Below are 11,494 nucleotides of genomic sequence, written 5' to 3'. Positions count from 1 at the left end.
TATCAAAGTCAATATACAAGCTTAATATTCTTTCTTCTTTTTGGGGTGGCGGCGGGGGTTGTTTTGTTTTGCTTTGTGTTGTGTAGACCTGGAGGTCCTAGAATGCACTCCGTAGACCAAGCTTGCCCCAAACTCACAGGTCCTCCTGCTTCTGGCCCCCCAGTGCTGGGATCAAAGGTGTGGGCAACCACCGCCCAGCTAAGCTTAATAGTCTTTGTGTAGCCCTGGCTGTTCTGGAACTCACGCTGTAGATCAGGCTGGCCTTGAACTCATGGAGACCCACCTGCCTCTTGCTGAGATTAAAAGCTTATGCAGCCACCCAAGCTTATCTTTTTTTTTTTTTTGGACAGGGTTTCTCTGTGTAGCCTTGGCTGTCCTGGACTCACTTTGTAGACAAAGATGTGCTTGCCTCTGCCTCCTGAGTGCTGTATGCCCGGCCTGCATGTATTTTCCTTTAACTAACTATACCTCCTACTTCTGTAGGCAAAGCTCTCTTCAAAGAACAGAAATGAAGTACTTTTGTTTAGAACTTTTAAATAAATATGTAGGCATTTACTTTAGAAAGGGTTTTTATTTATATACAAATAATAGGCAGCACTCTATCCGTAAATGCTGTATTCCAAGAACATGAGTTTCTTTTGTTTGGTTGGATTTTTAAAGAAAATTTAAAAATGCTGAGTGTTATGACAGCTCACTCCTTTAATCCCAGCACTCAGGAGGCAGAGGCAGCCGGATCTCTGTGAGTTCAAGGCAGCCTGGTCTACATAGTGAGTTTCAGGACAGCCAAGGCTAAACAGAAAACACAAAGCAAAGCACAAAACCACACACTTAATTCTGAAAGGCACCAAGATTCTTTTGCTTCTAGACCACTGCTGGGCTGGGATCCCAGCTGGGACCGAAGTCAAAACTCGTATTGTATATTCTCCAAAGCAAAAATAATAGGTGCCATTCAGGTAAAGTGTATTCAACCCGCCTAGCCCACGTCACAGCTGCCTACTAGGACAGCCCAGCACAATGCAAGGCGTTATATAAGGCCATTGTGCAGCTACAAGAAGCTACTAAACAGACTAGACCAAAACAAGAGACGGTTGTCAAGAGAAGGGTTAGGTCCTGGGTGATCTCTGCTCCCCTAATAAACAGACTATTCTAGTACAAAGACAATATTACATCATTACAGATTCCACACTAGCAAGACAGTACAGAAACGCTGCCTGGCGCAGTGGCTGAACCATGGCACACCCACAGTTCACATCCTCACCTACACACGAACTTTTGTGTTTGCGTGAGCAGAAACTCAGCTGAGACCTAACATGCACAATGGGATGCACCTCCACGCTGCAACTCAGGAGGGAAGCAGGTGAGCAGCCTCTGTCTCAGGGACCTTATGTAACCAATCAATAACTTAGGGACCGAAAGTCTCCACTCATTTCCAGTGTCCACGGGGCTGGTTGCAGGCAGCACCGTTAGGCAGCATCCTCCATGTCCACATCCTCCTGTAACTGCTGCACCATTTTTTCCTCCAGCTGCTTTCCTTTGCCTTTAAAAGATGCAGAAGATGCAATGTAAATACAGTACTCACATATGAGATTCTCAAAATGTAACTCAAGTTTAAAAAAGAAGAGAAATGTAAAACACAGGAGCGTTTAAGTGTGGCCCTGCACTCTACAGAGCACCTGCCCGCCCTGAAGTCACAGCTGTTTCTAAGGATTTAGGAATACTGGGCAAACTCACCAGATCTTAGCAATGCACAGAGCATTCTACAGACGCCTCATCTCAACTCCTGCAAAGCCTACTGAACCATGGGAAAGCACAGGCAGAGCCACATGCCCTACGTCACTCAACTACTGCGGGTTCATAATCTAAAACTGGAACGAGACTCTCTGCTAAGAGGGTACACGGTCCACCTGACCAGAAGAGGCTACTGAGAATTAAAAGAAGCGGGGCTCTGTTCTTTCTGGGCTCTGCATCATGTGCACCAGAAGCAAGTGCCAAAGGGCTTGGTCTATTTTGTTTGGATGGAATTGGATACAACATGAGCAAGGCAGTCCCTACACACAGACCCAGCCAAGACCTAACTAGAGCTTTCCTTTACTAAGACAAGTCAAGAATTCCTCTCTCCCTCTGAGTAATCTGCACTAAGAAAAAATAAAGTATGTAAGATGGTGTCTATGCTGCTGGCTACATAAAAGTGCCCAGGTAAGTGTAATACACAGAAGGTTTTATTACAGAAAGTCCTCCTGAAATGTGGTAGGTACCAGGACCACCTGAGAGCTACTGGGGACCTGGACTTTTGTTTATACTAAGGCCCCCAGATTATCCCAATACAAACCAATGTTTGAGAGTCACTAACATGAAGTGTCTTTTAATCTAAAGTATGAGGCAAACACTGCCTATGCAATTATTGCAGAAACAATTTTGTTATTTAAGAAGGCATTTGTGGGCTAGAGAGGTGGCTCAGAGGTTAAGAGCACTGACTGTTCTTTCAGAGGTCCCGAGTTCAATTCCTAGCAACTACATGGTGGCTCACAACCATCTATGTGATCTAATGCCCTCTTCTGTCATGCAGGCAGAGCACTGTATACATAATAAATACACAAATCTTTAAAAAAAAGGTTTTTAAAAAAGAAGGCAGCATTTGTGGAAAAATGGAGGGAAGAAAGACTATAAGCCCACAGTGGGGAGACACTGAATAAAAGGCACTTTTAGACAGACCATATCACCAAGGCCTAATGACAGTTTAAATGGAAGACACTTCAGGGAGCCCAAAAGCTCAGACTTCCTGACTCTCTACTCACCTGCAAGAGGAGCCCGGATGAGATGGATGTTCTGCTTGACCTCTCTGACGTCTTGGACCTTCTGCAGCTCTTTGTTTTTCTTCAGCCTGTGATGAAATGCATCAAAGCCAAACTTCAGTGACAAAAGGCCTGAGGCTCTCACTCCCAGCACAGCGCCTGCACTCACTAACGACCCGGCTGCACAGGGCACAGGTGGGGCTGCAGAGGGGCGGCCACCCTTCTGCTCAGCAACAACTGCGGCAGGTCAGCAAGGAAGCCGACTGGTTCCTAAACCTTATGCTTGTCACCTGTTGAGTCCTAACTGATAGACATTCTCTTCGGTGAAGGTCGGGGCGCAATGCTTATCTGCTGACAGAACAAGGTGTGAGAGAGGACTCAGCAGATGTCGGAGCCCATTTCCATGGCACACACACAAAGCACTATCACACAAGGCAGTCTCAAGTGCCAGTGTGGGTGCTTCCTCCTCACAGAGCACACTCTCTGGGCTGTGTTATCACTTTGTTACTTATTCAGCAACTGCAGGAGCATAAACACAGCATTCACCAGAAACACTGTGCGTCCTCACATGCACGGTGCTCACCTTCGGGGTTTTTGTTTTTGAGACAGGGTTTTTCTTGTAGTCCTGGCTGTCCTGGACTTGCTTTGTAGACCAGGCTGGCTTTGAACTCAGAGATCTTCTGCCTCCTGAGTGCTGGGATTACAGGCATGCGCCCCCACGCCCGGCCATGCTCACTTTCTGAAATGCCAGAAAGCTGCCACAGCATGCTTCTTTACTAAGATGTCCACGGAGACTAGATTTAAAGCTAGATTTTGCCAGTGACATGGCTCAGTAGGTAGAGGTACTTGCTGCCAAGCCCAACTACCTGAATTCAATCCCTTGAACCCACACAGTATAAACAAAGAGCCAACTTCTGCAATATGTCCTCTGAGCTGCAGATACATGCCATGGCAAGTTTACACCCACCACAGTGAGCACACACAAGCACTAAAAAGTTTAAATATTTAGGCTGGGAGTGGGGCAAACTCCTTTAATCCCAGCACTCAGAAAGTAGAGGCAGGTGGATCTCTAAATTCCAGGCCAGCAAGAGCCACCAGTTAGGCTCTGTCTCAAAAGACAAAAATAAACAAAAAAGAAGGAAAAAAAAAGAGGCTAGAGAGATGCCCCAGTGGTTAAGAACACTGGTTGCTCGCACAGAGGACCTGGATTCAGTTCCCAGGGCCTACATGGTGGCTTACAACTATCTGTAACTCCAGTTCCAGATTTGATGCCTTTTTCTGACCTCTGCAGACAGTGCACGTACATGGTGCACTTGCATACACGCAGGCAAAACACTCACTCATTTATTTATTTATTTACTTACTTATTTATTTATTATATAATAATCTGCCTGGATGTGAGCCAGCAGACCAGAAGAGAACACCAGATCTCATTATAGATGGTTATGGGCCACCATGTGGGTTTCTTTTTGTTTTGTTTTGTTTTTTTAAATTAATAAGCCAGGCATGGTGGCGCATGCTTTTAATCCCAACCAAGGCTACAAGAGAAACCGTGTCTTGGGGAAAAACAAAAAAATAAAAACAGGGCTGGAGAGATGGCTCAGAGGTTAAGAGCACTGGCTGCTCTTCCAAAGGTCCTGAGTTCAATTCCCAGCAACCACATGGTGGCTCACAACTATCTGTAATAAGATCTAGCACCCTCTGTACATGCAGACAGAACACTGTATACATAATAAATAAATAAAATCTTAAAAAAAAAAATAAAAAAAAAAATAAAAACAAAAACAAAAAACTCAATGCCTCTAGAAATCTCATAATTATTCCTCTACATATGTACATACCTGTTCATTATGAATTTAGCCTGGCGTTTCTGTTTGATCTCTTCAACTCTCTTCATTGCATCAACTACAAAAAAATTTACAAGTCAGTAAATTTAAGCACATTCAAGCAGTAGGACTAACAAAAATACTTCTCCATGACTTTGTTAAGCTTAAAGGAAAAAATTCACTAAAAAACAATCACTACTGATAGAGCCAAAGGTACAAGACGCTAGCTGTGCACAGTACTCTGGTTTACTAACTGCATAAAACAGTTCAGGGAGCAAGGTTAGACTTCCATACCATCTACACTAAACACTGTCAAAAACTCTGCTTTTGTAGTCAGACATGGTGGTGCACGCCTTTATCCCAGCACTCAGGAGGCAGAGGCAGGTGGATCACTGTGAGTTCGAGGCCAGCCTGGTCTACAAAGCGAGTCCAGGACAGCCAAAGCTACACAAAGAAACCCTGTCTCAAAAAACCAAAAAAAAAAAAAAAGACAGAACCCCTGTAGGAAAGAAAGGTGGTGCTGCACTGCCTCTTAGAGCGTTCACAGAAGTGGGAATGAGCCAGTAATATCTGAACCAATTAGCAAGTAACGGACCCCCAGAGTGCTCCAAAGAGGGCAGAGACTGTGCATGATCTGCAAGTTGAAGGCTACACGAAAGCAGCCAGGGGGAGGAAGGAGAGAAGGCAGAGCAGGAGACCTGTCACACACAAAAACACTGCAACCAGAAGGACGTCACACAGCAGACACCTAAAATACCAGCACTTGGGAATCTGAGCACCGCTGCTTTCAATTTGAGGCCTGTAACTTCATATTTACCCAAACAAGCACTTAGATGAAGCACCTTTCCATCCTACTGTGGAAGGCACACAGCAAACACGTGACCCTGCAGGAGCCAGTCTAGCATACAAGGTCTGTGTATTTTTTAGCTGGGTCTCGCTTCACACACTGAAACATTCCTTTTATATATTCTTTCGAATTTTGGGAGGTTTATTTTGGGTAGGTGCTTCAAGTTTAATAATTACATTATTTGAATATACATATACCAGTCAATTTCTGATCACCCAAATTCAGCCAAATTCTAAAAAGAATCTGGAACAACTTACAACTAAAGACATAAACACCAACAAGACTATTCTGTTAACACGATGAAAAAGAGGCACGCAATGAAGTTGAGTATTTACACAACAAGCCAGCATTTAAAGTTACAGAATGCCCACCATAGTCTCCCCTGAACACCTGCCACCCCCAGGGACTTACTGGTTTTGTTCCATAGCTCTCGCTGGTATTTCACAGGTTCATTCCTACGTTTTTCAAATTCAAATGAGTTGTCCTATAAGATGGAACAGGGGGTTGGTAGGAAAGATGGTAAGCAAGCAATACTTAAAACAGTCTCAGCCGGGCATGGTGGTGCATGCCTTTAATCCCAGCACTCGGGAGGCAGAGGCAGGTGGATCGCTGTGAGTTCGAGGCCAGCCTGGTCTACAAAGTGAGTCCAGGATGGCCAAGGCTACAAATAGAAACCCTGTCTCGAAAAACCAAAAAAAAAAAAAAAACAGTCTCCTTTGCACAGAAATCCTAAGTGGGTGCATATTAAGACACCCTCCTCCTAACACTGGAGAACACTAGCTTTCCCCTAGCTGGGACAGCTCTCTTCTCGAGGATTCTCAGAGAGAACGGAGCATCACTCCCTCCCGCAGGGGCTATAAGCAACCTCAAGAACTATAAACAAACTGAAAGGGCTACCCCAATTTCTGAGCTTCAGAGGAGAATCACAGTTCAAATCAAATACCAAGAATTCATATTGTTTGAGCCCGTTACAACAAAAAGGTGTGAACTGCACATCTGCAGGGTATAACCCGTGTGGCACAGAAGCCTCCAAATGGGGGTAGTTTGATAGTTAATAAACATTCATCTGAAGACATGCAAAACAATTAGGAAAAGCTGAGCTATTCCTTGGCCTTCAGGTGTAGCTGACAGAAGCACACGGACATCAACTCTATACTAGCTATTTCATTTACAAATGTGCGGTTCTGTTCAGCTCACTGTGCACTCACCAGTAAGTCAGCTAGGGCTGGGACAGGGCAGGGCGGCGGGGTGGGGAGCCAAGCTACTTCCCCTACACTGAAGATTATTTTTAAAAGAGTAACCAGATCCTATAAACATGCAGCTGTGTTCACGGTTGGCTGTCCAGGACAGCCAAGACTCCACAGACAAACCCTCTCTCGAACCCTGCCTCCTCCCATTTTTTTTTTTTTTTTTTAAATCACTTCTACAAACTGGGGTGGGCAGTTTTCCCTTTTCGGCAGTGTACAGAACAATGGATTTTAGGATCACATGAGAATGAGACTTTCCAGAGCCAAATAAAAACCCACACACAAGCACGTGACAGGAGCCCATGAGGCTGGGCAACCTCCGGCTGTACTCACCACCGTGAGCTCTTTGCCAGCTGCTTTCCGGAAGGCCTTAGTCCACCTGACCTTGCGTGGGTTCCGCTTCTTCTTGAAGTTCTTATGACACTTGGACTTGCAGAATCGAAACACCTACAAGAAACTCTAGTTAAAATATGAAGAGTCAACAATAAAAACAAAAAATTTCTATCACAGGATCTGCCTGCCACCCAGCCGACCGACAAATGGCTCTCATGCAGAATCCCACCAACAGCACTCGGGTTACATGAGACAGAACAGAAGGAAACTCAAGTGTCTGGTGGGTATCCTACACCACCCCTGATAGGCTAAGAACCCTGAAAACACCATCAATCACTTCAGACAATAATACCTCTCGCTGGCAAGTGAAGGAATATTTCTTTTTGTTTTGTCTGTTTGTTTGTTCTTGAAGCAGGGTTTCTCTGTGTAGCCTTGGCTGTCCTGCACTCGGTAGACCAGGCTGGCCTTGAACTCACAGCAATCTGCCTGTCTCTGCCTCCTGAGTGCTGCCTTTGCCTCCCAGCTGAAGGAATATTACTAAGTTCCTTAAATCCTTTCCTATATGCCTAGTGTGAGTTTTGAGCCACACCGAAATCCCACTTGCTTCCTTCTGTCATTCTGGCCGAAAGCACAGAATATTTTCAAAAGTACAAGTGCTACTAGGTCGTTCTTCCTTTCCTTTACCAGTGTCTATCTCATCACTAACTATGAGTTCCAGTGACTGGCTTTTTGGTTGGTGTTCTAAAACAAAGCCTTACGGGGTTGTCAAGTCTGGCCTGCAACTTGGGATTGTCCTGCCTCGGCCTTCTACCTACTGGGATGGCAGACATTTGCTTCCTTGCTGTGCGCAGGATGTGTTTTTAAAGATCATGTTCACAGATCTGAGGCAGTCTTTACTATCTTAATTCCCCGAGGCAGCTGCCTCTTTCAACTTACTAACGCTGCAGTGTGTTCCTGGGGTGGCTAGCGAGGCTCTTCATATCTAAGCTGCATTGTCTCGTCACTTCAATGCCTTTAAAAAATAATGCCATCAAAATATAGTCAAATATGCATTTTATTTACTTTTCGAATCTATCATTTTAAAAAAAATCTTTGTTCTTGTCAAATTTGGGGTTGAATTATCCGACTACTAGTGACACTCTCTTCTCTTAACTATATCCCAATCAAAGACCTTTGCGCTTCATTTTTAATTGACAAATATCAATTGCATGTATCTATGGGCTATAAAGTTCTATTTCAATGTATACAGAATGAAAATAAATTGTGGAGAGACTGAAAAAAAAAATAATAATAATGCCATCTCCTGGTGGCGCCCGCCTTTAACCCCGGCACTCAGGAGGCAGAGGCAGGTGGATCGCTGTGAGTTCAAGGGCAGCCTGGTCTACAAAGCGAGTCCAGGACAAGAAAAACCTTGTCTCAAAACACCAAATAAGTAAATAAATAAATAAAAGAGACTGATACCAGATCAGGATGCAAACAACAAAATAACGCTATCCACAATAACATACATAGTGACAATGAAGCAAGAGTGATTAATGAGGTCAAACTGAGACATAGGGTAGGTGGTGGGCAGAGGGCGCAGGGGGCAACATTCACAGGCTCACATTTCCCTTTGAATCTCGACCCCTCAGAACGGCTCACAAAGTTCCACCCCTGGAGAAGATTTATATGCAGTGAACAGCTGCTTGGTGGGTGACAGAGGCCTTCAGTAGTACAGGCTAACAAGGTGCTTGGGCCCGTAAGTGACCCTTTACCCACGCCCTTCCGAGTTACCCTAAAGGCACTCGTTGCTTCTCACACACACAAAACTGGGCAGGATACAAAAGGGGGGAACTGTCTGCAAAGACAAAGGAACGCAGTAAGTGGGGGAGAAGACGAGAGCAGCCGGCTCAAATGTGACCAAAGTGTATTGGGTACATGCAATTCTGAGAATTAGAGGAATGGGATTCACGCCCCAATCAGAGGACACGCGCATGTGCCATATAACAATGCCTGTCACACTTCACCCAGTGTGTATACTGCTCACACTTACCGCCCCATCCCAAGCTTTGGTCGTCATTTACAAGCCAATGCCTTCTTCAGGGACCCTACTGTTCCGTTCTGCACCTTTTACAAACTGTGCGGTCTCCTGCATAGGATGCTCTTTGCTTCACATGCATAAATGGAAACAAAGGACTCGGGGGCCGGGGGTGGGGGGGACCCAGTGTAGCCAGGAGAAGTGCTCCGAGGCGTCCTGAACCTGAGAACTGCGAACTTGGCCTTCACAAGCCTGGACCGTCCCTTGTTAACTAAAAGAGGCTTTGCTCCCGGAGGTCTAAAGTGGGATAGTGAAGGCTGCCGAGGAGGTCAGTTCCCCCAAAGAGTCTCTCCCAGCTCCCTTCCAGCAACAACGCTCAGGCACCCCGTCCATTAACCTCTAACAGACACTCCCACCTCCTGCTGGTCCCACCTGGAAGTCAGCTTAAGCATACGTTCGACCGACTTCCTGATGCTGCGACAGCCCAGGTGACCCGGGGGTGGGATGGGGGTCCGACCGCACCGAGGAGGCCTCGCCAGCAGTGATGCCGGGACTCCAGCCCATGGCCACTCCACGGCGCTCAGAACCCCGCGCTAATCGCGCGCGCTCCCGTCCCCAGCCGTCGGCAGCGCGCGGGCCGCGGCCGCCTCACCTTGCAGTCGTTGCGGACAAACATCATGCCGTGGCCAGGGTAGATCGGCCCCGAACAGAAATAACACTTCTCGATCCTCATGTTGACCCCGCGTGGGAGCCACCTTACAGACGCCGAGCCTAAAAGGAAGTGGTACGTCACTTCCTAGCCGGCGGAAGCAATTCTCTGACCCGACCCGGAAACGGTATCTGGAATGCGAAAGGGGCCGCCCTACGGTCGTTCGCGCTTCAGGAACGCCCCTCCCTGCGCACAAACGCAGAATCTACAGACAGCATCTTGTTTGTTTGGGTTTTGGGTTTTTTTGGTTTTGTTCTTTTACTTGTGACCCCGTGTCATCTTCTCTACGGGCGCTCCAAGTTCCACAGTTTCCCCTTTATACTCGTCTCATAGTCTTACTGTGGTAATTGTGCTTTGCCAGGAGTATGCTCCCCACTGTAACCAAGGTCTCCTTTACCCCAGGCTTACCTTTCCCAGAGAGTATCGAGAACCTTCCACCCCGCCGCGGGAGACCAACCTACTGAAAGTCAGGACAGCTTGGGCGCGTTGCTTCTCTCCTCCCGCCATGTGGTTCCCAGGGACTGATCTCAGGTCCCTTACCCTGGTTTAGCATTTTTGAAACGGGGTCTCATTTTGTGTAGTTTGGAACTGGATATGTAAACCAAGCTGGCCTCTATAGCTACAGATCTGCCTGTCTCAAGTCTCCCTAGTACTGGGATTAAAGGAGTGCACTACTATGCCTGGCTATTGTTTTGTTTGTTTTTCGAGACAGGGTTTCTCTGTCTAGCCTTAGCTGTCCTGAACTCGTTTTGTAGACCCAGCCGACTACTCAAGTGCTGGGATTAAAGGCATGTGCCACCCCACCCAGCTCACCTGGCACTTTTTTTTTTCTTATTTGTTTGATTTTGTTGTTGTTGTTATTGTTGTTTGGGTTTTTTTGTTGTTTTTTGGAGACAAGGTCTCTATGTGTTAGCCTTGGCTGTCCTGGACTTGCTTTGTAGACCAGGTTGGCCTCGAACTCACAGCCATCCACCTACCTCTGCCTCCCGAGTGCTAGGATTAAAGGCATGCACCACCATGCCCGGCTACCTGTCTATTTTTTAAATAATTATTTTAGTATGTTTACGTGCTTAGTAATGTGCACTCTGTGTGTGTGTGCGCGCGCGCGTGTGCGTGCGCGCGCTGTAGTGGCCAAGGGCAGAAGATTGGGTAGGGTCTCAAAAACTGGAGTTATAGATGATTGTGAGTCTCCATATGGATCCTGGAAATTGAACCCAAGTCTTCTGGAAGAGTAGGTGAGCCATCTCTCCAGCGCCTCATTCTGTTTTTGAAGTAGCCATCTCAATGTGTAGCCCAGAGTTGCCCAGGAAACATGGTCCTTCTGTCTCTGTGCTGGTGTTGTAGAGGTGTGCCACCATATTTATGGGTTGGTCACATATTGGAATATTTAAAATATGTTTGCTGGGCAGTGGTGGCGCATGCTTTTAGTGTCACCAGGTCAGTGAGGCAGGGGCAGGGGTGGTATGGGGGAGTGGGCTCTGAGTTCCAAAAAAAACTCTGTCTGGAGAGATGGCTCAGCAGTTAAAAACGCTGTCTGCTCTTCCAGAGGTCCTGAGTTCAATTCCCAGCAACCACATGGTGGCTCACAACCATCTACAATGTGATCTGATGCCCTCTTCTGGACTGCAGGTGTACGTGCAGACAGAGCACTGTAAACATAATAAATAAATAAATATTAAAGGGCTAGAGAGATAGCTCAGAGGTTAAGAGCACTGACTGCTCT

General features: G+C 46.4%; 1 protein-coding gene across 1 annotated transcript; it reads right to left on the bottom strand.

Moving 5' to 3' along the window:
• Positions 1–1,248: 1,248 nt before the first annotated feature.
• On the bottom strand, positions 1,249–9,858 carry Rsl24d1 (ribosomal L24 domain containing 1). Its single transcript, XM_051140210.1, has 6 exons — positions 9,715–9,858; positions 7,046–7,159; positions 5,877–5,949; positions 4,634–4,697; positions 2,796–2,881; positions 1,249–1,537 (listed from the first exon to the last, which is right to left on the bottom strand). The coding sequence occupies exons 1-6, from the start codon at positions 9,793–9,795 to the stop codon at positions 1,464–1,466; spliced, it is 492 nt and encodes a 163-aa protein (XP_050996167.1). The 5' UTR covers positions 9,796–9,858; the 3' UTR covers positions 1,249–1,463.
• Between the last annotated feature and the right edge of the window lie 1,636 nt (positions 9,859–11,494).

This window comes from Acomys russatus, chromosome 32, assembly GCF_903995435.1.
Source record: "Acomys russatus chromosome 32, mAcoRus1.1, whole genome shotgun sequence".
Lineage (NCBI taxonomy): Eukaryota > Metazoa > Chordata > Mammalia > Rodentia > Muridae > Acomys > Acomys russatus.
The sequence above is the reverse complement of the archived record's forward strand: the minus strand, read 5'-3'. Positions and strand labels throughout refer to the sequence as shown.